The sequence below is a fragment of the Staurois parvus genome, unplaced genomic scaffold (genome assembly GCF_062004578.1).
Source record: "Staurois parvus isolate SC_StPar_1 unplaced genomic scaffold, SC_StPar_1.0 ptg000015l, whole genome shotgun sequence".
Classification (NCBI taxonomy): domain Eukaryota; kingdom Metazoa; phylum Chordata; class Amphibia; order Anura; family Ranidae; genus Staurois; species Staurois parvus.
In genome coordinates this window covers 2,577,052-2,604,707 of record NW_028317811.1, presented here as the reverse complement: position 1 = coordinate 2,604,707, position 27,656 = coordinate 2,577,052, and the positions used below count along the sequence as shown (strand labels likewise).

The following is a 27,656-nucleotide window of genomic DNA, read 5'->3' as shown; positions in this document are numbered from 1 at the left end:
GGGGGGAGTGGTTAGCTCCATCCGCTCCCCGTGGCGAGTAATGCGGAAGTGACTGTGTGGAGGAGTGTCTGTGAGGGGTGTTGGTCGGGGCTGTGAGGTGATTCCGTTTGTGTGGGAGAAGAGAGCAGTCAGCCGCTTGTGTGCCCCATTCTGTGTAGGGTGAGTATTACGGTAGGTGAACAAGACGTGTGCGGGGGGATGAGGCCGGCGTACGAGGAATATACATGTGTGTGAGAGGAGGGATAGGAGGGCCGGGGTGTCACTCCTGTACCTGGCCTACAGGGGCCGCGCCCAGCACACAGGGCCGGGTGTGCTCATCACCTACACAGACCTGACACGCCGGGGGGCTGGGACTTGCAGTACTACACCTGGGCCATGGCTGTGTGTGGATGGCGGGCCATCACTTTCTGTAGCATGGTGTGACCCATAGACTGTAATGTTGGATGGTCCAGAGACTGTACTGTGGGGTGATCTGCATGATACAGAGACTGTACTGTGGGGTGATCTGCATGATACAGAGACTGTACTGTGGGGTGATCTGCATGATACAGAGACTGTACTGTGGGGTGATCTGCATGATACAGAGACTGTACTGTGGGGTGATCTGCATGATACAGAGACTGTACTGTGGGGTGATCTGCATGATACAGAGACTGTACTGTGGGGTGATCTGCATGATACAGAGACTGTACTGTGGGGTGATCTGCATGATACAGAGACTGTACTGTGGGGTGATCTGCATGATACAGAGACTGTAATGTGGGGTGATCTGCATGATACATAGACTGTACTGTGGGGTGATCTGCATGATACAGAGACTGTAATGTGGGGTGATCCATAGACTGTAATGTGGGGTGATCTGCATGATAGAGAGACTGTACTGTGGGGTGATCTGCATGATACAGAGACTGTACTGTGGGGTGATCTGCATGATACAGAGACTGTACTGTGGGGTGATCTGCATGATACAGAGACTGTAATGTGGGGTGATCTGCATGATACATAGACTGTAATGTGGGGTGATCTGCATGATACATAGACTGTACTGTGGGGTGATCTGCATGATCCATAGACTGTAATGTGGGGTGATCCATAGACTGTAATGTGGGGTGATCTGCACGATAGAGAGACTGTACTGTGGGGTGATCTGCATGATACAGAGACTGTACTGTGGGGTGATCTGCATGATACAGAGACTGTACTGTGGGGTGATCTGCATGATACAGAGACTGTACTGTGGGGTGATCTGCATGATACAGAGACTGTAATGTGGGGTGATCTGCATGATACAGAGACTGTAATGTGGGGTGATCTGCATGATACATAGACTGTAATGTGGGGTGATCTGCATGATACAGAGACTGTAATGTGGGGTGATCTGCATGATACAGAGACTGTACTGTGGGGTGATCTGCATGATCCATAGACTGTAATGTGGGGTGATCCATAGACTGTAATGTGGGGTGATCTGCATGATACATAGACTGTACTGTGGGGTGATCTGCATGATCCATAGACTGTAATGTGGGGTGATCCATAGACTGTAATGTGGGGTGATCTGCATGATCCATAGACTGTACTGTGGGGTGATCTGCATGATCCATAGACTGTAATGTGGGGTGATCCATAGACTGTAATGTGGGGTGATCTGCATGATACATAGACTGTACTGTGGTGTGATCTGCATGATACCGAGACTGTAATTTGGGGTGATCTGCATGATACCGAGACTGTAATGTGGGGTGATCTACATCATACAGAGATTGTAATGTTGGATGATCTACATCATACATAGACTGTAATGTTGGATGATCAATAGACTGCACTGTGGAATGATCTACATCATACATAGACTGTACTGTGGGGTGATCCATAGACTGCAATGTTGGATGATATACATAATAGACTGTACTGTTGTCTGTGGTTGGCTCAGTGATTACAGTAAAGCAGGGGTGGGCAACAGTGGCCCTCCAGCTGTTGTAGAACTACAAGTCCCATGAGGCATTGCAAAACTGACAGTTACAAGCATGACTCCCAAAGGCAGAGGCATGATGGGGCTTGTAGTTCACCAACAGCTGGAGGGCCACAGTTGCCCACCCCTGCAGTAAAGCATTGCTGGGAGAAGTCTGGGATCTGCAATCTTTAATACTGGGTACAGGTACTGCTATCAGAAAAGTCCCTGTATAATCAGAACTGCTCATCACCATGCTTGGTCTGGGTATTGAAACTGAAGGATCAGCTTGACAGCCAGGCAGTTAGCATTGCAAAAAGAGATGACATAATCAGGAGCTTCCATGTTTCTATTGGAAGAGGCTTCCTTTAAAACAGAAGTAGGGCTTTTTTCCCCTTACCTAGGTGGATGCAGTATCGCCCCCCCCCCGGCTCTGAGGCCCCTTTCACACGGGCGTTCCATATGTCCGTTTAGTGATGAAAAACGGACACCCATGTATTTTATGGACTAGCGGATGTAAACGGATAATCATCTATTTACATTCGTTAATGTCCGCATCCGTTAACATCCATTTTTTTCTTCCGTTTAACAGAAACCCCGGAACAGACAAAAAATGGCTGTAAATGTATGAAAAATGGATGTAAACGGATAGGAACTGATGAAAAACTGATGTTAACTGACCTGGGTTTTTTTTTCTTGGGAAAAAAGTGACTGAAATGAAAAAAATGGAACGCCCATGTGAAAGGGGCCTAAGTGTGAGAACTCAACGTTCACTTGACCGCTGAGTTCTCACAGCCGCTCTGAGCAGAGATCGTCCCATAATGTGATCGTTCGTACACAGCTTTTGAGAGCTGACCACGACAGTTCATGCAAAACTATCCAAAGGGACAAACATGAAAATTTTTCTTGTACATTACCAGAACGAATAATTTTTGTTTAATCAGTACAGTATTTTTCCATAAAAAATCCGGAGACCAAAACCGCACATCCTCAGAAACAAAAGAATACATTATATTACAATACATTACATCACTTTTGAAATTGTATTCTGTCATATGAGAATTTCTGTAATTTTAGTAACCTCTTCATTTTCAATATGAGACTAGCATGCAAAAAAAAGAAAAGGAAGATCTTTCGTCGGATATTTTCATTGTGTGTATGAGGCTTTAGACAGTCCATACACTATGCAATCTTCTTTCCTTCAGTCACAGGAATCCCTCCCACTGCGCTATTGTGTTCTGCAGGTTGGGTGCACAGGGAGCCTTTCCCACTGGCCCAATGCAAAATATAGTGATCACTGCTGGTGGCTATAGCTGCTGACAGTGATCGAAATGAAAAACCTGACAGGCTGGTTGTACTGCAGTCAATCGATAGATTCACTTTAGTACAACCAGCCTGCCCACAGATGAATCATAATTCACCCGGTTCCTGCTGAACTGGCTACATTTCTATGTCCAACCTTACTGTGTGGCCCCAGCAGACAGTAGTCTTTGTGTTCCTTACCTAAATCAATGAAGAAAAATTATTCATTGGCCTGGCCTCTAGTACTTAATTGATTTTGTTTTTTTCCACACGCTCTTACTTTTTTCTATGCTTTCCATCTCTCCTTTTTCATGTTTTTGCTCTTTGATGTTTTATAATGGATCTTGCGAAGAGAAAGATCAAAAGTGGCACAATTTATTTTTTTAGAGAGCACAAATATGGGAGCATTGATTTGTAAAGGGGCTGTCATAGCAGAGATCGCTAGCAGTCTCAAGTAATGTGTCTTCTGTTGATGAATGTCTGCTGTAGCATGGCTGCAGTCTCTGATAGTTTTCTGTAGCTTTACAGAATTATATAATCTTTTAGATGCTGTTTGTTGAAATAATATTTTCATAAATGGCTGCATTGCCATATTTGTTATAAAAAGTTTGAATCAAAGTTGAAACACTTTCTTTATAAATGTATTGATACAGTTGTATCCATGATGACTGAATATACTGTATATATGTAGGCTTTCTCTAAATTGCCTGTTGCTGGTTAATCAGAATGTAACACATTGGGCATCACAGCACTAGTTTCCTTCCTCCGTCTTCCGGATTTGTTAGACATAACATGATCTTGAACATGCAGGCTCGTACAAAGGAAAACATTTTCAACATTTTACCCAAGTCTGTGTTCTCTTCCAGTTAGTAAACCTTTTTGAAAATAAACCGCTCTTGTTGGACATAAACAGTAAACTGCAAAGTATTTTTGCTTTTATTGAATTCCACAAAAGAATCCCGGATGCAACAGAATATAAACTGTAGTGGTTGTAAGAAATGCTTTAAAAATTCTCCAAATCAATTGCAGATGTTCCTGACTGAGGGGATTGCACAACCAAAGCTGGACTTTTTCAGGCTCCAAATGTTTTCTCTTATTGAAGAATGTCTTGTACATATTGCTTGTGTTGTTAACTAACTGCAAACAGCAGTTAACTACATTAGGATCTATTCTGTGTAATTACTAGTCTAGTCATGTCAGGAAGTCTATTGTGTTTTGTCTTTTTTGTTGTTCCACACCCTTTTCAGTTAGAGGCTATCCAGTCTTGCAAGTTATTTTTCAGTAAAAGAGAGTGTAGTATACTGTGTAGACAAGTAGTTGATTTGGTAAACCTTATTGTTTATATACCAAGAACATGTGTTCACTGCTCTGGACAGGAGCATGTTTAAGATCTCAGTACAGCTACTCTCAGGAATTTGCAGGCTCTCGTTTATCAGCTTGAAAAGCTCTTGTGAAATTTTATTTTTAAAATATGCCTGTCACAAGCCTAATGCAACATCAGTTATGTTCATGAGTGCACTCTGCTTAGTCCTAGATTGTAAGCTTGAAAGAGCAGGGCCCTCGATCCCCTCATGTTTTGCATTTTATTGGTATTGTTCTGTCACATGGTCTGTCCCCCTTTATAATGTACAGCGCTGAGCGAACTATTGGCGCTTTATAAATACTGTATAATAATAATAATAATAGTGTCCTGAAAATCACTTAGTTGTCCTCTTGTTACCACTCTTGTTTAAAAAAAAAAAAACTCCAAAAGTTTACTTTTTCTTAGCCAGTAGGTCATGTAAACATTACTATCAGCTGGAGTCAGTATTTGGAAATTATAGTGCTCAATATTTGTAAATACACACCCACCAGGTAAAAAAGGCTATGTACCCGCTATGAAATACAGTAGCTTTTCACTATTGTTGCAGAAAACTCAAAGTATTTCACACACAAAAATAACTATAAGGCCTTGTTCACACTAGTGCGATTATATATGCAACCTGAGTTGCACAGAATTGCGTGACAGGGGAAATCACCTTGTTTTCAATTATGTCTGCTCACTACAATGTGACTCAGAATGGAGTGATTTTGGAAAAGGATCCTGTATCACTTTGGTGGTGTTTCTAGAGCAATTTTGGTCCCATAGAATATACAAACTTTATCAAAGTTGCATCACATAATCGCCCTAAAAGTCAGATCAAAATCTTATTGCAGCAGTGTTAGCCTAACAGTTATCGCGCTGTAACATTATTTTGAATACATTTAGTGTAGAAAGTTTATTGGCTAACTTTAAGCGGAGCTCCACCCAAAAAGGAAAGTCCTGCTCTCCATGAGGAATTGGCACCTTTGGGGAGTGGGTACTCAATTTTGACAGGTACCCGCTCTCCCACTGTGACCACCTTGGCGATCGGAAGCAAAAGTTGTCCACCCTCCCTGTAGTCTTCTGGGACATGGGACCATTCATAAGGCGCAGCACTACCCGCGCATGCGCAGTGGGCACATGGCTGTGAAGCCACAAGCTGTCACAGTCGGGTGACCACACTTAAGGTGCTGGGAAGCAACAGTGGCTGGTGAAACCGGCTGCGGTGAGTACACCGCAGGATTGCAGAACAGGTGAGTGGCTGTTTTTAAATAGTCAGCAGCTACTGTTTTTTTGTAGCTGCTGACTTTTATTTTTTGTAGCTTTGACTGGAGCTCCTCTTTACGTTATTAAGGATTAAACCTTTTGGGACCTTCCTGGGGTTCCTTCCTAATAATAAGCACTACTTTCAGTTGAATAGTGACATAGCTGTGTTTCAAGCCACAGACCACCTGAAAAGGAAATTTATATTATATTATATATATATATATAATTTATTTTTTTTTTTTTGCAAGCATGATTGTATATACAAGTGACCCTGTGCTAACCGCATCACTTTAAAATGGTTGTAAACCCTTACCTATACCCAGTGAAGTAACGGGCCTTAAGTGATACACAGATTAAACAAATCCTCCTACATAAGTTGTAGCTGTTTATCTGCCCTCAACAGCCATTCAAAGTCAAGAATTTATACAGTTTGTCTATAGTGGAGCACTGTTACATGGCAGTGGTGATGTTTCTGGTGTCTTCAGGATTTGACGCTGGGTATTTTCCTGCCAGCTGCGATGGAGGATAGAGTGGCAGGAACTCACTGCAGTCGTGAGCAGCAGTGGGCAAAGTGATGAGCTCTTTTTAAAACTAAACTTCTTTCAGCAAGGCAGCTAGCATTTTCAGAAGAAGTCAACAACCAGTACTTTTTTCAGTATAGTTTTCCTTGACTTGTATAACCACTAGCCTACAGGGCACTTATACCCCCTTCCTGCCCAGGCCAATTTTCAGCTTTCAGTGCTGTCGCACTTTGAATGACAATTGCGCGGTCATGCAACACTGTACCCATATGAAATTTTTATCATTTTTTTTGAGACAGAGCTTTCTTTTGGTGGTATTTAATCACCTCTGGGTTTTTTATTGTTTGCTAAACAAACCAAAAACAACTAAAAATTTTGAATAATATAGAGTTCTTTCTTAGTTTTTGTTTTAAAATTTTGTAAATAAGTGATTTTTCTCCTTCACTGATATGTGCTAATGAGGCTGCAGTGATGGGCACTGATAGGTGGCACAGATCGCACTGATGAGGAGGCACTGGTAGGTGGCACTGATGGGCATTGACAGGCATCAATGATGGGCACTGAAAGCCAGCACTCGTATATGGCACTGATAGGCGGCACTGACTGGCACTGATAGGCGGCACTGACTGGCACTGATAGGCAGCGCTGATAGGTGACACTGAAATCAGCTCAGATGGGCACTGATATGTTGCATTGATGTGCACTGGTAGGCACTAAATGTCGCACTCCCAATTTAGTGTTAGTTATACAATGCTGTGTACCAACATACACTCTAATTTAATTACTACCAATTAAAACATGATTAATGTGAATCATTCAAAAAAACAATAAAAATTCAATAAAAACAATAATGTGTGTCACCTAATTGCAACTAATAAATATTACTCAAATTAAGTGAATTATTATAAACAATATAAAAGTCTCTGGTGAAATGGCGGAGATCATGGGTGAAGTGAACGTCTAATCGCAACCCCCTGATGAAGCAACGTGACCTGGGGCGTAACGTGTAGGGGGGGGGGGGGCTACGACGTTGCTCTGCACCCGTGGACGGTGAGTATACACTGTGTGCGGCGCACACAGCTAAAGATTATTTGAAAAGTTCTTGATGTTTTTAAGAGATATGAGTGCAATATTTGGGCACATAAAAGTCAATTTTAAAAGGATAAGGCACTATATCCCCATTTTTTTCCTTACACCATGATACTGAGGAACATCTAGGACAGGATTGCGGAGGAGGAGGAGAAAAACAGCAGCAGAAGGAGGGAGAGATCCCGGCAGGGATACTGGCACATGAGGAGAGGATTACTAAGAAGCATATAAGGCATACCCACCATCCATCACACGGTGCAACAAATTATCACACCAGGTTCCATTTGTGAACAAAAAGCGGAGTATGCCTATATATTAGGCTTATAAGGAGGTGAGCGCATTGCCTAGTCACATTAAGGATTCACTGGAAGTCACAAACATCACCTTGGATCACATTATGGCGGTCATCATACTCCCTAGTTCATCCACATTGATCATTCTTGTGTTGGACTTCATTTTCTTTTGTTTGATATAAGTATTGCAACATGTCCTATGTACATTTCATTTGCACATTTTCTTGTGTCAATCTGTATTTTTTTTCAATAAACTTTTTTTGGAAAAAAAAAATTCACTTAATTTTTTGAGTAATATTTATTAGTTGCAGTTAGGTGGCACACATTATTGTTTTTATGAATTTTTTATTGTTTGAATGATTCACATTAATCGTGTTTTAATTGGTAGTAATTAAATTAGAGTGTATGTTGGTACACAGCATTGTATAACTAACACTAAATTGGGAGCGCGACATTTATTGTTTTTTTCTTTTTTTGAAATACACATTGAATGAGGATGTGATTAATGTCAGCGAACCATATCACATATTTTATATATATAATAAGTGGCTCACACGTATTAATAAATGCACTGGTAGGCAGTGATATGTGGCATTGATGGGCACTTGCAAGTAGCACTGATGAGCACTGACAGCTGGCATTGATGGACACTGACAGGTGGCACTGCTGGGGCTTCACAGATCATCAGGGCACACTGATCATCAGTGCACATGTCCCCTCCAAAGAATGCTGATTACTGGCTCTCCTCTCCCCTCGAGATGTCATTGTGACAGCTTGTGAGGAGAGAAATGCTGATAACCGGCATTTCCCTGTTTACATGCGATCAGCTGTGATTGTGACATAGCTGATCACATGATCTTCGGCTCTTTCCGTTGATCGGTGATCCGCTGTGTCTGAGGGACACTGTGCACCGCCGATCGCCGTGCAAGCGCGGTTAGAATGGGTGGATGTCATATGACGTCCTCCCATAACGAGAGAACTGCCTTGCACCCATCATTGCCCTATATGGCGGGTGGGAGGCAGTTAAGGTGCATAGATCATGCTGGCAAATTGATCTGTTGCTTGGGCATGTTATACATATTTCTGTGTTTTCTGTGCTGGGTCTCTGGATCCTGGTTAAGGTAATGAGATACATTTGTGGAAATATGACAGGCCTTGTATCTGGCACACCTCTAAAGGGAGGAGTCATGATCGTGGCATAATTGGCATTCTGTTTGACTTAAAATATCTTGTCCTTTGGCTAGGTTTAGACATGTTGCAGCTTGTTAGGAATTTAGGGTCAAAAGTCTTTTATTTTTTTTTTTTCTGATTTATTTTTAGCATCAATGCTACTATGGCCGGGACATCTACATTTTGATTGTGTGTTTATTAACCCTTTGGCCTGTGTGATAAAATGCTTTATAGCATTATCATTTAAAGTGAACCTTTGTTTTGCCTTTGCTTGGAAAAGCAGAATGTTCATTTTTCTGGTGGTTCCAACAGCACACTCGCCTTCCTTTCACTCCCCCTCTGACTTTTCGGTCACTGGGAGCACAGAAGAATACAGTACCATTATGGTGTAGCATGTGACTCCCCTCCCTCTGTCCATCACATGGGAGTGGGTAGAGAGTCTTCATTCCTATGTAAGCCCCAATTGCAACTTAGAGCTTGCACAGGGTTTCCCTTTGCTTTCAAAAGGTAAATATGGGAGACCCGTCTTAAAGTCAGTTGTTTTACCCTGCATGGGGAAATGCACAGGTACACTCTTAAGATTTGATCACTGTCATCAAGTATGTCTGTGTAATGAAGCTTGCATGGTCCTAGCTAACTCTTATCACACAGAGAACAGCAATCAGACCCAGTTTGTGACTAGTTATGAAGTATGGCTGGTCTCACATATTTACCTTTCCAAAGCAAAGGGAAACCCTGTGCAAGCTCTAAGTTGCAACTGGAAGCTTACATAGGAATGAGATGACGGGAGGACGTGTTCTGGGAGGACGTCATATGGCTGTAGCACGGTCACCAAGTGGTTAAACAGTAATGCTCTGACGGAGAGGGAGAAGCAGCACAAGGAGCCAAAGCAGAATGGCGGATAGATAGGCATATCATTCTGCTGTTTCTCAGGGACCTGTAAGTGTTTCTTAACCACAGTAGAGAGAAATCAGGTCTCCTGACCTACCAGGCTGTGTAAATCGTAGAACTGGATAGGCAGAAATAGTTTTTTTGTTTTTTGCTGATAAAACTACTCTCATACTATATGTATTTCATCTGTGTATTTAACAGTTTTGTGACGTTCATCATTACAGGATAAGTTCACCTTTCCTAACATGTTATGTGTTACACCCATATTCCGGGTGTAACATGTTTCTGTAGGTGTGGCCCCCGATCCCCCGTAGTGATAGCTAGCGGGGGTCTTCTCCACCTGCCCGGCCGTATCATTCATTCACAGAGTTCTGTGAATGGGGAAACTACCAACAGCCTTTGCAGTGTTGGGCACTCTTGTAGTTCATTGATTCTTCCTGTCAGTGTGAAACTGCCTTCCTGTACAATGTATGTGCAAACACATTACACTGACAGTCTGCAGGAGTCCTGCATGGCACCTGTGATCTGTAGTTCAGTGGTGCAATGTTTTCCAGGCTCCTGTAAAGATGTGCAATTGTCCTTTATCTGAACTTATCCTTTAAAACTAACCTGTCATGACAATTCATTAACTAGGATAGGAGAACTAGGAAGTAGTGTACATACACTTGGCAGTATTACCTACTGTTTGAGTACAACTTTAATAAAAGAAATATGGAGCTGCCATTGCTAGCCTCCTCCTGAAAATTGGTTCTGGTTGTGTCTGATTTTGGTAGTCACGGACCTGGAACCACTATGCAGCAAATTAAATGTCAGAGGAAAGATGACATTTCTTATCTGTATACTAGTTCCGGGTGGGTGACTGAAAGCTGTGTGGTAAAGCATGACATCTCACAGTTATGGGATTGAATATGGCTTGTCAGTCAGTTGTCATCTCATGTCTGTGGGTTTTCTAATTGATTAAATTGCTGCTAATGATCTGCTTTCTTGTCCATCAGCCCCTCACCAGTCAGCTGATGAGACAGCATAGGGATTTTCTTTCTCTTTTTTTTTGTTGTTGTAGGAAGTTAACCTAGACATACGTCTGGATATTATACTAAAAGTATGCAACTTTTTTTTTTTGTTACTGCATCAGTCTTTTTATTAATTAATACATAGCTATACTAATGTTCTTCTATAACTGTAAAGATATATAAATATTTTACTAGGCCTGAAGGTGGATACATCACTATTGTTTTAACTGTTTTATAATACTTTGATCTTACACAATACCTTGATCGCTTCTGTCAGTATTTGTTTTCTCTGCAGTGATGCAGCTCTTTCAGCTGTTCCCCCTTCCTCTTCATAGTTTCCACAATGATCTCATACTAGTAAATAAAGCTTAGATTTATTTGGTTGTTACATTTAGTGTAGGGAATGTGTGCTAATGCCAGACGATGACGGGGGTATCACAAAGCCTATTTGAAGACCTGCTCTGAGCACTGTCTCTGATTGCCATTTGAAGAGCAGTTGGGTGAGTTTTCTTGCGCTTTCATGATTTTAAGCTTAAACTGGCCATACACTGGTTGAGTACAGCCACTGTTTGGCTGAAAATTCAACAAAAGTCCATCAATTTTTGTCAAACAGATTGGGGCCAGGAGTGCCATCCATTCACTTAGTGTTTGGCCATCTTTGGCGTTTGTGGAGGGAGATTTATTACATAGTAAAGCAGTGTGGAAAAGGAGCAGACAAACTAAAGCTGGCCATAGGCAGCCTAAATTTCGATTCATCGATGGGCAGCCTGGTTGTACTGAAGTTCTATCAAATTTTGTCAGGTTTTTTTTTTTTTTTTTCCCTTACAATTACTGCTGCCAGATTTAGCAGTAATCATTGTATTCTGATAGCAAGAGAACCTCCTTCCATCAGAATACAATGGCATAAAAGAAGGGATTCATATAAGGGAACCTGTCTTTGAAGGAAAGAAAATTGCTTATGCCTGCCTAAGACAGATTTACTATGAGAAAAAAAATTGATAGATGCATTTCTGCTCACAATTCATACTGCCCCAATATGAATCGTGTCTTTGAGGACTTATTTGTGCATAAGTTTTAATCTTAAAAGTGTCAGATCTGTTTTAGTACTTTGGAAAAAATGTCACCAATGTCTGCCCAGGACTGCAGAAGCAGAGGTTGCAAATACACACTAAACCTTCCTCAAATTATTTTGTAAATGAAATAAATGCAGACTGATGTGCTCATGATTCTATTGGTAGTTGGTTTGATAAATCTACTTCCTTGTATTTTAAATATTTTTCTGAAGATGGCTTCTGTTTTAGTACCATCTGCTAAACTCAAGTGCTAATATCTGTTTTCAGCTGGGTAACATAGAAAGCTCTTTCTATTTGGTTTTCTAAGTAAAAAGCTGGATTTTACAAAACATCATGGTCAGTCTGTGATATAATCTAAATCCAGTCTGTAATACCTTTTAGCCTTGGCCTAAATTACAGTGAAACAGGGCAACACAGCACATAATAGGCTTAAGCCCTAGTTATACTGTGATGATATGTTTGCTTACTCCTTTTATATTTATTTCAGTTAGATCAACACCACCGCCAACATGTCAAGCAAAAGAGCAAAGACCAAAACCACCAAGAAGCGCCCCCAGCGCGCAACATCCAATGTATTTGCTATGTTTGATCAGTCCCAAATCCAGGAGTTTAAGGAGGCCTTCAACATGATTGATCAGAACCGGGATGGTTTTATTGACAAGGAGGATCTGCATGATATGCTTGCATCCCTTGGTAAGTTATGTGGTAGTTCTGTAAAAATGAATGGTGAAGTGTATGCTTAACCAAACCCCTATACATAGAGTGTGGAAAACACTTCTGAACGATGGAAACTGACTGCTGGAAAACATAGGTTAAAAAACGTCTGTTTGCATACCACGTTTATGCGTGTTTGCATTTAGAAGAGTCTTTTTAAAGATTACATCAGGAGATCTTCCAAACTGCCCAGAATGCACTGAAAACAGTAAAAAATTTACTATTTCAGACATTTTGAGAGAAATAGAGAGTAGTATGTGTTGAGATGTATGTTTTCTGGTTGTATTCACTAAGGATCCCATCATGAGCATAATGCACCACGTGCTACCTATTCTTTCCTTCACGCAAAACCTGCAACTGACTGCACTAGTGTACTAGGTCCATTTGAATACATGGAAAATGCTTTGAATGCATTTCTGATGATGAAAAAAGGGTCTGGACAGTATTTGGATATGGAACAGTTAAAAACGCTTCGAAACGCAAACGCTTATAAATGCGGTTAGCTGCGTTTACAAGCGTTTGGTGTTTGAAATGCTGATAAAATCTACTCCTGAACGCAAGTTTGGTGCGTTCAAAAAAACAACTGTAAACTCAACTGCCTGTAAACGGCTGTAAATGACATAGTGTATATAGACACATAGTAAAACATTAGAGAGAGTTCAGGGGCTGCTGAAAAAAAACGCAGAAAAGCTCCTGAATGTGAGTTTATCAGCTGCAGTGTACATGAGCCCTAAGACAGTTGTCAGCAGAACAGGTGCCCACATTTCTCTTCTGGGAACAGTTATGCTCAGGACAAATAGAGATGGTAAATCTTTCCAGTGCTGACGGAGACAGCAGTAATAACCTGGCAGTGTTACTGGCCCTTCTGTGTGCTACTAAAAAAAAGTTTTGACTATACACTTTAAATGCTTTAAATTGTTTAGCATGGTTGGCATGATTTAAATTGATTAGCATGGTAGGAAAACTTTCCTAAAAGATATATGGGAGCTCCAGTTTCTCACTTTCTTCTAAAAATATTAGTTGCTTGGCTGTATAGAGATTTGGATGGAAAGTCAAAAGTCCCTATGACTTAAAGCAGTTAGGTCAGTGTGGCTGCAAGTTAAGTAAAGAAAAAGCAGTAGTATTCACCTCCATATTCTCATAGCAAAGGATTGGCTCTTTACTGCATTAGATATATCCTGTTGCCTTGAGATTGCATGTTATCTGTAGATGATATAGCTGCTAACTGGACAATGATGTTTTCTGTAGTTTATTAATGAATTAGAAGGTTTACTTCTTTTATGATGCAGTGCTTAGTGGGTACTGTTGCCAGACAACGTGGGTGTATTCCTGTAATTGCACATCTGAGTGGTTATAAGTGGCAGTGGGATAGGGTGGTCCTAGACCCACCATTGCTGGATGACTGCATGGTGAGAGGTTGGTGTGCCATATTATGGTGTGAGGTCACCCTTGGAAGCGAAAGTTTTCCTCTACTGTAAAGTGTAGTTAAAGCCAAAAGACATGCAAATACTGTCTGGGAGTGTTAAAACCTTTATTACGTTTTTATTGCTGCTTATCTTTTTTTTTTTTTTTTTTTTTTTTTATTGATCACTTTCACTTGAAAGAAAGAGAATTACAAATACTTTAGTTGCTACAGGAGCAAGAATAAGGGGGAAGCTTTCATCTGTAGTACAGAAAGTTTTGAATATACTTTTATCCTTTCTGGGAATTGGTGTAGATTTTATTTATTTATTACAGGTACTTATATAGCGCCGTCAATTTACACAACGCTTTACATGTATATTGTACATTCACATCAGTCCCTAATCCTCAAGGGGCGTACAATCTAAGGTCCCTAACTCACATTCATACATACACATACTAGGGACAATTTAGACAGGAGCCAATTAACCTATCAGCATGTCTTTGGAGCGTAGGAGGAAACCGGAGTACCCGGAGGAAACCCACGTAGCCACAGGGAGAGCATGCAAACTCCAGGCAGGTGGGTGCCGTGGTTGGGATTTGAACCGACGACCCTAATACTGCCAGGCAGAAGTGCTAACCATTTAGCTGATGAGCTTTGAATGTAAACAGAGCTGAAATCTGATTCTCAAATGCAAAACGTGCATTTTAAGTACTTTTGGCCACTGGTCAGGGAAGCTGTCTAGCATTGCTAAAGATGCACACACGCACACACATGCACGCACACCCCTTCCTGTATGTTGCAGAACTTTAAATCAGTTGAAAGGTCAGATAGGATATGCTTCATCCAAGAAAACTCTGCACAACACCAATTGTCAGCTCATCCACACTACTCTGCTTAAATAAAATGAGGTCTGAAGATTTTGCTTACAGCGTGTTGGAAAAACATAGTACAACAACACATTGCTCATCTCCAAAAGCACTAGATCAAATTATTTCTGTGGTTTCTACTGCTTGCTGCTATCATGTAGCTTTTAGTGTGCCCATTGGTAATGTTTATTAGGGCTGTTGGCATAAATAAAAGATGTCCGTTGTAAATTTTTGTGTTCTTTAACCACTTCTCTAACAGCATTGTTTTATTAACAACCATTCGCTGAACTCCCCTTCGGTGATTTGATACAGGAGTGACGTGTATTATATCACTTGTTCGGCTGTCATTCCTCAGGCACTTTGTCTAGGAGAGAAGCTAATGGTGTGCGGTCTGTGCTCCATTAGCTGCAAGGGACATCTAATAGACCCAATATCTCAGTATAGAGAACCTGTCGTTACAATATGCCATTACATAGGGGCTGTGTAATAGAAATTAAGGTAATTGTGAAAAAAGATAAAAAAAAGTTATTTAAAAGATAAAAAAAACATGAACATAATTCTAGGGCAATAGTTCAAGGTTACCTGATAACCAAAACCTTTTAAATTGTCACCTATGGACAATTTTGGGGACCAGTGTTTGTCACTGCTTCGCAGGTGTCTGCAGTTCTAAAGTGGAACTTCACTCTCTCAATCAACATTCTGTTTTAATCTTAATGATGCTAGCATTACTAAATAGGTGGAAAAGTATATCAAATGTAATTGTTTTAAACAGTTTTGATGTCATATCTCCCAGTAGTCTTCAGCATGGGAGGAGGGGTTTTCTCAGCTAATCATATCCTCCTGCCTGCATGTCTGAGCTAAGGGCGGATGGATTACAGGAAGTAAATGCTGCATGAATCATCGCCCTTACTCAAGATGGCTATGGCCAGAAATGCTAGAGGGAGTTTTTCAAAGTGATTTCTCAGCAAAATAAAACATGGAGACATGGATGTAAGGGGGAGTTTGCTTTGAATGTTAAAAATTAATTGCATAGCATTTTTGGTTTGTGGTGCTCAGATCCAGTGTAGTTCTGCTTTTAGGATTGACATTGTGGGTATGTATTCCTTCGTTGCAACCTCTTCTTTCATATTTTTCTGCATTTTGCATAATATATTATGTTTGTGTACAAATCAACTTTGTAATTGATAAAAGTGTGCATATCTAATGATATGTTACAAAAAGTTGCAACTACCACCATTTTATTCTCCCGGGGTTTTTGCTTTTAGAAAATATATCATGTTTGGTGGTTTAAGTAAATTTCATGCCTAAAAAAAATGCATTTTAGCGCATGTGCCAATATGGAAAAATTTACTCTAGTAACGTCGTGGTTAAATTTCTATCATGTTACATTTTTCCTTTCTCTAATTAAGGTAAGAACCCAACAGATGAATACTTGGAAGCCATGATGAATGAAGCTCCTGGACCCATTAATTTTACCATGTTCCTTACAATGTTTGGAGAGAAGTTGAATGGCACAGACCCTGAAGATGTAATTAGGAATGCTTTTGCTTGCTTTGATGAAGAGGGAGTTGGTGAGTTTTACTTTACAGTTCTGTAATTTGAGTTTGCATCACAAAACTGAAAACGTTACACATAATTACTTGTTTGGTCATTATATAGTGAACTTTACATTTATCCTATGCAGAGTAACAATCATAAATTTGCTAGTGGACCACCACTGTGGCCATATAGATGGTTTTATGTAGGGGCAACACATTTTTGATTTTGCATAACTTAATTTGTACAAGACACCAGCTAGATATTCTTGGACCCTGGTTTAAAGGCTGCTACCTTCAGGCGATTTGACAGCTTTTGATGGGCGAGCCCCTCTAGGCATACTTCTGTAACCCCAATCCAAAAGCTCTCCGTTTTTTTGTCAGTGTCCTTAGGTGATGGCCTTCTTCCTTATGGAGAAGTTTTCTATGCTTTTGACTTTTTGTTGTTTTTTTTTTTTTTTTCAAATTTGCCCTTTTATTTAATTTTGGATTCTTCAATCAACTCTTCACTGCCTTCTATTATAATAATAGAAGCAGTACATCCAGATTGGTGTAACCTCTCGAAATACCTTGGCAACCCTACCCAGACCCCGCACAGTTGGCAGGGCATGTAATGTTGCTTTGGGTACTGAATCCTGCTTGGGTGCCCACCTTGGCAATGAGTGCAGTAAGTGTAGTTAACAGCAGGGTGCTATGCAGGTCCAGTGGCGTGGTCCATTTCTATGATTCTCAGACCCTGGAGACCCCTCCAAGGGTATGCTTAACATGATTGGTGAAGCCTGGACTTATATAGGGACCAGCAAAACTTAAAGGTAAGATAGGCATGTCTTGTTATACGAATACTGTAGCTTTACAGAAAATATGAAAATCAATATCTTTTACTTGCAATACATTTATTAACATGTCCCTTGACTAGTATTGTTTATTCACTTATTAGGTGTTCAAACTTTGGAAAACTTCCACCATTCAGTGCTTGGTCTCATGTAGATGACTAGGTGTTAAGTCACACCACAGGTCCCACTAAAGCCCATAAAAGGTTCTTGAGCATTTCCTCCTGCCCTTTTGCCATGAACACTTGGCTACAGGATAATTTTTAGCAGCTGTTTGGCATTAAAGCGTATCTAAACCCAAAAACAAACATTTAATATATTGACGTTTACCAGTTCTATGTGTATTGTTTTTATTTATATTTTTTACCTTTTTATTTTCGCATCATAATCCAGTAAATAACACCTTTCTGTCCCTAGGTAGTTATGCTCACTCCTCCACTGTATTTTGGAGACAGCCATGGTTGCCATACAGGCTGGACTACAAATTAACTGTGCATAAAGTACAGCGCTTAATAAATCTGAAATACATAAATAGTGGTAATATAAAATGTCCAAAATGGAGAACGAATCAGAAGAACATAGTCCCCAAAGGCTGTGATGAAACAGGGAAATTTCCAAGGATAGCTGATGTGTCACCAACCACTCGCATGCAAGGCTTACCAGAAAGGCATGACCCCCTGTAAAGAGCGGTCAGACTCGCTTGTGTGATAACAACCAGGAAGGCTAGCAGGTGCAATCCTCCTCTGAATCCCCCAAGAGAGATATCTAGAAGGTCTTTCTACAGCAATCCCCTATTGGGGTAACTTTATCCACTCCAGAAAGGTGTAGGGCCAAGACTCGTGACATTAAACATGCAAAAGGAATAAATTGCTCCACATAGTATAAGATCCTTTATTCATATAAAATTGCACTCATGTGGTAGTAGACATGAACAAGTGTGTACAAACAAAAACATCAATTCTTTCCAGCATCCAAAATGGCCACCAGCTGGTATCATGTGTAAATGGCTCCACCCTACACGTTTTTTCACAAAGGACATCATCAGGGGCACGTAAACACGCTCCTTATATAGGACCCAAAGCCCCAGAGGATCACCCCCATTTGTTACAAATTGCAAGGGAAGGTGACGACACGCCTTCTAACTAATCCAGCAATCGATCAGTCAGATGTTGAAACATGATATAACACCATCTAGTGTTGAAAAGATAAATGTCACGTAAATTAATTAAAATAAAAATAGTATGTCACCATATAGGTGACGACCTATAGCAGATTTGCCCCATGAGGGGATGAAATGGACATGGAACTAAGGGTTATCAGAAAGCACCCATTATCTCCTCCAGGTGATTTTAGACATCAGAGGAATCTAGATGGAGGTGTTGGGAATCACAATCAGGGTTTTCATTTAGCTACAAAGACGGGACACAAAAGGGGCATAGACACAAAAGAGGGGGGAGGTGTTTACAGTCCAAAAGAAGGAGAATGTAGATAGTGATATCATCAATCTTAGTGGTACAATTTTGACCAAGGAGGAGGAGTTTACTCTGGATAGGGGTTTGAAATTGCTCCTCCCTACAATTTAAATAAATTTCAGACATTTATTGATATCCAGAAATATACACGGAAGCTTAATATTAAGATATACCTCCCCACCAATCCTGTAAAGAATCAGCCAAGTACCTCTTCGCAGTTTGTTCATTCAAACTTATCTAATGCTTCTCTATTAAACTCTCCTGGTAATGTACCTTCCAGTATTTCAGTCTTTCTTGATTTAGTCTTAAAAGATCTTATGTCAGTTAGGTTTAAAAATGTTGAGCCCCATAAGGATATCTGTATAGGAATGGAAAAACTTTGTACTAGAAAAGACATTGTTATTCGCCCCGTGGACAAGGGTGGCGCTATTGTCATTCTCGAAAAGATAGCATATGATAATGAAATGGCTAGGTTATTATCAGATGAGGATACTTATGCTATGTTAAGGAGTAACCCTGTATTGCAGTACCAAAAGGAACTTAAAGTATTAGTGGAGAAAGGATATAAAGACGTATCCTATATAAAAAAGAGAAGGAATATCTCATACCTTCTGCTCCTAGGCTACCTGTCATGTATTGCTTTCCAAAGATAATAAAAGTATGGAAAACGCTCTGGGTAGGCCCATCAGTAGCATAGATTCATTTACAGCTCGAGCAGGCAAATATATAGATCATTTTTTGAAGCCATTGGTGGTGAATGCACTATCATATTTACTGTAAGGGATACCAAGCATGTCATTAATGTATTAGGGATTAATTGGAAGTCAGGTTATTTGTTAGCTACTGCTGATGTATCATCTCTTTATACATCCATATCCCATCAGTTAGGTTTAGAGGCAGTGGACTTCTTTTTGAGCAGGGATAGTTCCATCCCAGAGCTTCAAAAAAATTTTTTTATGGATTTACTCCAATTTTGCATGACCCATAACTATTTTTGGCATAAGGGTTTGTATTCTCTGCAGAAACGGGGAGTGGCCATGGGGGCTAAGTTTGCATCCGGTATGGTTAACCTCTTCATGGCAAAGTGGGAAGAGGACATGGTTTTGGGCAACCAAAGGCCAGAATTAATATTTTGGAGGCGTTTTATTGATGATATCCTTCTAATTTGGGATGGGGACATCAACTCATTAGATTCCTTTTTGAATTTTCTGAATGATAACCAAAGAGGTATAATATTGAGTCATGAAGTTAGTTCCAGTTCGGCACATTTCCTTGGTTTAAGGTTATCCATAGTCAATGGGGTACGTACAACTTCTACTTTTTTCAAGAAAACAGATAGGAATGGATATATTCCTCTTGAATCCTGCCATCATCCTTCATGGTTGTCAGCAATACCTAAGGGACAATTCTTGCGTCTCAGACGTAATTGTACCTTTTAGAGAGGACTATGTAAAAGAAGATTTGATACTTTAGTCAAGGTTTCTTGAAAAGGTATATAATGCAGAAAATTTGGATAAATTGATGTGGGAGCTGGATTGTTATGATCATGATAATCTCATCAAGGAGAAAGCGAGCCAGTTTGTGCCAGATCCACCCACTAGGCCAATATTTTTTGTAAATATGGAGGGTTACCACCCCTGTAGGAAGTGCAAAGCTTGCCAAAGTAATAGTCATCTTCCTTCCTCTAAAGCTAATTTTGTTGCCACACAAACTAGTATTAAGTATGAAATACGATGGTTTATATCCTGTGCAACCAGATATGTGGTCTAATTGTTAAGGTGCCAATGTGGCTTAGAGTATGTGTGGCATACAACATGTGCCTTGCATGTTCGTTTAGGTGAACACATTGCCAATATAAAGAAGGGCTACAAGGAACCTAGTGTCTCTAAACACTATGCTTTAAAAAAATAACAAACAACCCGGAAGGTACCACCTTTATTGCTTTGGAGAAGTATGTTCCGGATTGGCGAGGTAGCAATGCAGAAGAGGACGATTTCTAAGGCTGAAACACTATCCATATACTCATTTTATGTACGCATATTTTAATTTTATCAATTTTATGTGGATGCCTTTTGCGTTCATAATGGTAAACATACTGGTTACTACATTCAATTCAGCTGGGTTACTGGTGGCTTTGGTCCTATATAAGGAGTGTGGTGGGGCGTGTGTCCCCTGATGACGTCATTTGTGACTAAACTTGTAGGGCGGAGCCACGTACACAAGCTACGCTTCAGGTAAGCCTTGCATGTGAGTGGTTGGTAACATATTAGCTATCCTTGGAAATTTTCCTGTTTCATCACAACCTTTGGGGATTATCTTCTTCTGATTCGTTCTCCATTTTGGACATTTTATATTACCATTATTTATGTATTTCAGATTTATTAAGCGCTGCACTTTATGCACAGTAATTTTGAATTGCCTACTATCAGGTTATTGGTGTTCAGCTGCTACACTTCTTTGCACTTTACACGGATTTTCATTTAAGTTTTTTTTGGACTACAAATTTATCTGCTTTTGTTCATCGATTGATGATTATTTTGTATTTCTTCCATGTGCAAATAATCGCTCCAACAGTTGTCTCCTTCTCACCAAGCTTCTTGCTGATGGTCTTGTAGCCCATTCCAGCCTTGTGCAGGTCTACAATCTTATCCCTGATGTCCTTTGACAGCTCTTTGGTGTTGCCCATGGGGGCAAGGTTTGACTGGAAGAAAAATTCTGTGGACAGGTGTCTTATACACATAAGGAGTTGTCATTAGGAGCACCTTCTTAAATTGAGAGGACTAATCTGTGTACCACATGAGCACATAGCCAGTCTGTGGGAGCCAGAATTATTGTTGGTTGGTAGGGGATCAAATACTTATTTTACTCACTGAACTGCAACTCAATGTATAACATTTTGTATCATGTGGGTTTTTTTTTTCTGGATTTTTGGTTGATATTCTGTCTCTATTATTTAAAATACACCTATGATAAAAATTTTAGATCCTTCATTTCTTTGTAAGTGGACAAACTTACAAAATCTGCAGGGGATCAAATAATTTTCCCCACTGTATATGAAGCTAGTAGAGATCACTTCTCTTGACATCTTACAGATCAGTGCCCTCACTACCACTACAGGCTGCTGGGGTCCATGGGCTGCATGACAAATACCAAAGGGCAGCATATGGCTTTGTATTAGGATATATGTAGGGATTTTCAAACTGGCTTCTTGAGTCCGTAGATAAATCTAATGACTCTTTTTGACTGCTTAAAGACTAAGTTCAGGAATTGGAAAAAAAATCTACCCTGAACAATATATGTATAAATCGCAGCATAAACTGATGGCGCTATATAGGTACCTGAAATGAAATAAATAAAAATAAATCCCCTCACAGTGGGCCCCACCTGCAAGGATTAAATGCTTGTTTCACCTAGGGTGCACCAGAATAAGGAGGAATACTTAACTTTGGGCTCGTTCACACTTGACTGTTTTTCCAACTCTTGCCAAGTGCCCCTATAGCGTTTGACAAGCGTTGGTCTGGCGTTTGCGGAGCGTTTTTAACGCTCCGCAAACGCGGTTTAGCGGTGTTTGCCAAGCATTAAAAACGCCTCACAAACGCCTTTAATGAAGTTTGAATGGTGTTAACGCTCCACAAACGTCCTGCAAGTGCACCGCAAACGCCGGGCGTTTGCGGAATGGCACCATAGACTTGAATAGGAGGCTTCAACCAGAGGCGTCTGTTTTGCCACGACGCTAACGCTCCTGTTTGAACAGCACCATGTGCTACAATGTGCAGAATTTTCCAGGTGTTTGGGAAACGGTAAAAACGCTTCCCAGATGCCTGTCTGCCGCTTGCTAACAAGACTAGTGTGAACGTAGCCTTATTCCATCCATCTGGTCCCCCGCAGCTTCCTCTCTATGCAGCTCAAGACCGCAGTCTCACACTTGCCCTCACCACCTATATTACAGGGTTAATAGCCCTACATTGTAGTGCTGCTGCAAGGGTAGATTTTTTTTTTTTTGTGTGTGTGGGATAAGATCAGCCACTAGTGCATTGTCTTCAGTGACTCATCTGACTCATAAAGTTGCATTTTGAGAGCGGTGAAGCACTGCAGAGCAGGAAGGAGAGGCTATGTCATGAATGAACAAATGTGTCTGTCCCCGTGTATGAAAGTAAAATTAATACACAGATAAATATGTACCTGTCCCACTTCCAGTGCAGCTGATATTTGCTTTGCACACAGGATAGAGAACAATGCTAACTGAGAACTTCCTGTGCTTTCTGCCTCAGAGCTGTAATTGGTTCACCAAGATTTCTTGCTGGTTGAACATCTACTTGTTTTTGCAATTATCAAACCGCTATAATAAAAGAGAGCAAGTAAGAGAAATGTAATGTTCAAGTTTACATGCACTTTAACTCGTACCTTGTTTTTTGTACATTCTAAAATATTTCTTTTAGAATAACCCTATCAAAGTTCTAAATTTTGGCCAGTAATGATGGATTTAAAAGTATTAGCACACATTTCCTCATATATCTTGATTTGAGTAACCTCTACATCTGTGCTAATAGTTGCTGTAATAAGATTTGATAGAACTGTAACTATCCTGAAAAAAATCAATACATATTTATTTAATCAGTAAGATAAAAAAAATACCTATTAATTTTCCAGAAAACAAAATAGTTTGAATGGTGTGGTGCAGATTTCTAGCAGTAAACTGGTAACCGAAAGCTCAAAAAAATTGTACCCAAGGTTCCCTGCAAGAGAAACTTTTTTTTTTTTTTTTTTACTTGGCTCTCTGGTCGTCTGTATCCCCTTTCGTCCTCCACTCCAGTGTTGCCATCTCCATCAGTCTTTTCAGCATTCGATAATACTAGTGCTATGTCTGTTTAACTCCTTCCCGTCCACAGTCTGTATATAAATGTTCCTTTGCATAATATGTGCTAAGGATTAGTAAATTAACGTAATCCCTTTAACTACCAGCTGACGCTTTTTGCTGTTTCTATTCAATTTTTTTTTTTGTAGTTTTGATTAGAGAAGGGTTAGAACATCTGTCTGAGAGGGTATTTCCCTTATTTGGAGAGAATTCTTCTTCCTTTTGTGTCTATAGTAGCTGACATCAAGTGAAATATCCTAGATTGGACAAGGATGTTTAAAGCAGAACTCTACCGATCTTCCCCACACAAGACCGTACCCTTAAGCTCATGCATGGTGAAATTATATTTTTGCCCGGAGTTCTGCTTTAAAGAAAATTATGGTTCTGACCATTCCCTTCTCTATTCAGAATAAAAAATAAAAAAAAGAAGAAATGTGGCTTTTGTTGGTGGGGTGCAGAGAAGTAAGAGATGCTCAGTGGGGGTTGAATGCCTGATCCTCTCTCTGTTTTATCCTTTAGGCATTGTGCCTCGGTTTAACCACTTGCCCTCCAGAGGATATACAACCCTTCCGGACCAGGCCATTTTTTGCAATATGGCAGTGCGATACTTTAACTAACAGTTGCGCAGTCATGCAACGCTGTAAATGAAATTGTCATTTTTTCCCCCCCACAAATAGAGCTTTCTTTTGGTGGTATTTGATCACCTCTGTGGTTTTTATTTTTTGCGCTATAAACAAAAAAACCCGACTTTTGGGATAATAAAACAATATTTTTGACTTTTTGCTATAAAACATATCCAATAGAAAAAAAAATTCTTCATAAATTTAGGACAAAATGTATTCTGCTACATGTTTATGCTGAAAAAAAAAATCCCAATACATGTAAATTAATTGGTTAACGTGAAAGTTATAGTGTTTACAAATGGCGGTATATATACTGGAATTTTATTTTTTTTTTATACTAGTAATGGCGGTGATCCACGACTTATAGCTGGACTGACATCCCCAGTGACACTAATACAGTGATTAGTGTTAATAAAAAGCACTGACTCTGTACAAATGACACTGGGCAGGAAGGGGTTAACATCTGGGGCAATCAAAGGGTTAACTGTGTGATGTGTGTGTTTTACTGTGTGCACTGTGCTGTGTTTTACTAGGGAGGCATGCTGTTTGTATCTCTCTGCACAGCAGAGAGATACAAAACAGTGTGTCCATGCTGACAGGAGGGAGACCTGTGTTGATTACACACAGGTCTCTCCCCTGTCAGCTTTCCCCACCTAGTGCTGGCTGGGATCCGGTGATTGACATCTCTAGCCGCCAATAGCATCGCAGGTAGGGCTGCATGTGCGAGACCCCTACCCGGAAATGCAAATCATGTATATATAGGTGATTTTGCGCAGCCCTGCAGCAGTACATCTGCTATAGGGCGGAGGGCAAGTGGTTAATAGTCACTCTGTCTGATACAATTATGAAATAGAAAATGTTGATTAAAAATGACCAGGGTTTTATCAAATGGTGAACCAGGGCACAAAGTGTCATTTCTGTCTGCTGGCTTGTTCCTCTGCATAAGTCACTTCTGACAAGTTTTCCTGACACCAAGAGAAAAAAAGGTGACAGGAGAGACCTCCAGCACACATCCTGTGATTGGTAGCCTCAAATATGTTAATGTGTGCTGTGCAAGGGGGGGGGGTGCATCTCTTCCCTCCAATCAGCTCTCCTCACTGAGCTCTGCAGAGTGTAACTTCAGCTCCCCACCCCCCTGCTTTCTAGAAGCTCAGACAAGCTTTAAAAATTCTGCAATTTAAACCGATGTAGAGGAGAGAAGACTGTAGATAAACAGGTACAACTTATGTAGAAGAATTTGACTCCTCTGTGTATTACTTGATGCTAGTCATTTTACTGGGTAAATGTAAGGATTTAAAACCGCTAGCAAGGGTTTAAAAAAAAAAAACAAGCCCTAACTGACCTCTGTAGCTGTAGGCTTTGTCAGTTCATCTTCAGCGTTCACAACACAGGCACTAAAATCACAACTCCTCACCTTTCCTTTCTCTGGCAGCAGTAACTTGGCAGTTTGTCAGCAATCTTATGTAAACACACAGGTACTGTAAGTTGTTAGAAACCAAGGGAAATCTGACTTCAGAGTCTTTGTTGTGATCTGTGATGATGAATTACTTCACAGTATATACAGCTAGAGCAGTTATTGATGGTTTGTTTTAAAGAACTTTTACAGCTTGCTAAGGATATGTAAAACTCTAATGTTCAGTGTCTTGGGTACAGGTGCACTTTAGGGTTGGCATGTCAGTCATGGACTTTGTAGTTAAGCAATGCTGATAAATTTTGTCCTGGGCATCTAAACTTTAATGCCCTTTGGTTATAAAAGGGTTAATGATTGCCATCATCATGCAAATGTTTTTGTACCATAAATTAGGGTTATATTTTATGTGATCATGGGGTTCAACACACTTTGCAAACAAAGACCCGCTATTTGAGATTTAGCACCTCATCGTTTATCTTATCTGTTTGTAGGCATCATACCTGAAGATTATCTGAGGGAACTGCTGACCACAATGGGTGACAGATTTACAGATGAAGAAGTGGATGAGCTTTTCAGAGAGGCACCAATTGACAAGAAGGGCAACTTCAATTACATTGAGTTCACACGTATATTGAAACATGGAGCTAAAGACAAGGATGATTAAGTCTTTGTCACAGCCGCTGCAAGATGTTCTTTAGCTTCCTGCCTTCTCTGAGTCTCTCCTCCTGGTAGAACTGTGCATGCATGTAGCTCTTTAAACCTTCTCTGTGTATTTATGGATTTATTCCAGGCCTGTTTGGCATACGCACATCTGTATAAGCAAACTGGAAACAGAAGATGTAATTGTAACGTGTTACTACGAAGTGTTAAGAATTCCTGCACAGACGACCAAGATTCATTTTTGACTTAGCTGGATTTTTTGCTATTTTGTAATAAAAAAAAAAAGGAAAATAAATGACTGTCAATCAAAAAAATTCTCAATGTGGTCTGGCAGAGTGGAAACAATTCTCATAGTTGCAGTAGTTCAAGTGAAAAATATGTAAATGTCACCATACTTCTTAACTAGCAATATGCTAAAAGCGTACGTGTTTCACCTGCTAAGGATCACACTCCTACATCTGGCAGCTGCCTGCACTGCACATGGTTCTTTTCATCTCCTGGATATACATATATATGTTTTCTAAGACTGGCACACAATGAGGGAGTTACCTAGGGAGTCCCATGGGGGCCAAGAATGATGGCGTAAATTTGCCATGTGGAAATGGTCGAACAGACACTTTTATTTTCCAATCTGTTTCAATATTTCAGCATTTTTTAAAATAAAAGTGTTTTTATCAGGCTCTGTGTTGTAGTGGTATTTTTTTTCCAAGCTATGCCATGAGCATCTTCTGCAGTGTTTCTTGCTTATTATCACTAAAACCAAATCGCTTTCTTTTAAGCTTTGGGTCTGCTCTAAATAATATTTCCAAAGTAAGTGAAAAATATCTGCTGGACAGACAACTGTCATGGGATCAGGTTTCCCCACTGAACCTCCTGTTGTGGAAACAGCAGACGGGCAGAAAAACATATTACCTTACCAGTTACCCACTCCAAAGCTGAAAATGAAAAGATTTGACTGTATATATGCTTTTAGCATTTGTAAGAGGTAAGTAACCCTCAGATCAATAACAGTAATCCCAGATACATAAATTGACACCTTTTAACATTTTGTTTGTGTACTACACTGATGACAGTGGCCTTTTGTGACCGTGAGGGGCATATATAAACATTTTGCTTGTATGTGAACATGAACTGCGCAATGGTTAGGCATTCTACAACCCCCCGCAGTACTGGGGTCCAAGGTTTGAATTTTGGGCCTAGACACTATACCCAGTTTGCATATTCTCCCTGCGCTTGCATAGGCTTCCACTGGATAATCCAGTTGTTTCCTACACCCAAAGAAATACTTGTAGGTTAACTGTCTAAGCTGGCCTGTATATGTGAGATGGAGACCTTAGATTGTAAGCTCCTTGAGGGCAGGGGCTGATGTGAATGTAC

General features: G+C 40.3%; 1 protein-coding gene across 2 annotated transcripts; it reads left to right on the top strand.

Annotated features, from left to right (window-relative positions):
• On the top strand, positions 1-26,959 carry LOC149473431 (myosin regulatory light chain RLC-A). 2 transcript variants are annotated; one of them, XM_089678145.1, is made up of 4 exons: positions 1-159; positions 12,396-12,601; positions 16,303-16,464; positions 26,111-26,959. In XM_089678145.1, exons 2-4 carry the CDS (start codon positions 12,418-12,420, stop codon positions 26,281-26,283), a joined length of 519 nt encoding a protein of 172 aa, XP_089534271.1. In that variant the 5' UTR covers positions 1-159; positions 12,396-12,417; the 3' UTR covers positions 26,284-26,959. The 2 variants fall into 2 exon arrangements, with proteins under 2 accessions (XP_089534271.1, XP_089534276.1); XM_089678150.1 differs by lacking the exon at positions 1-159 and adding an exon at positions 11,313-11,335.
• Positions 26,960-27,656: the final 697 nt, after the last annotated feature.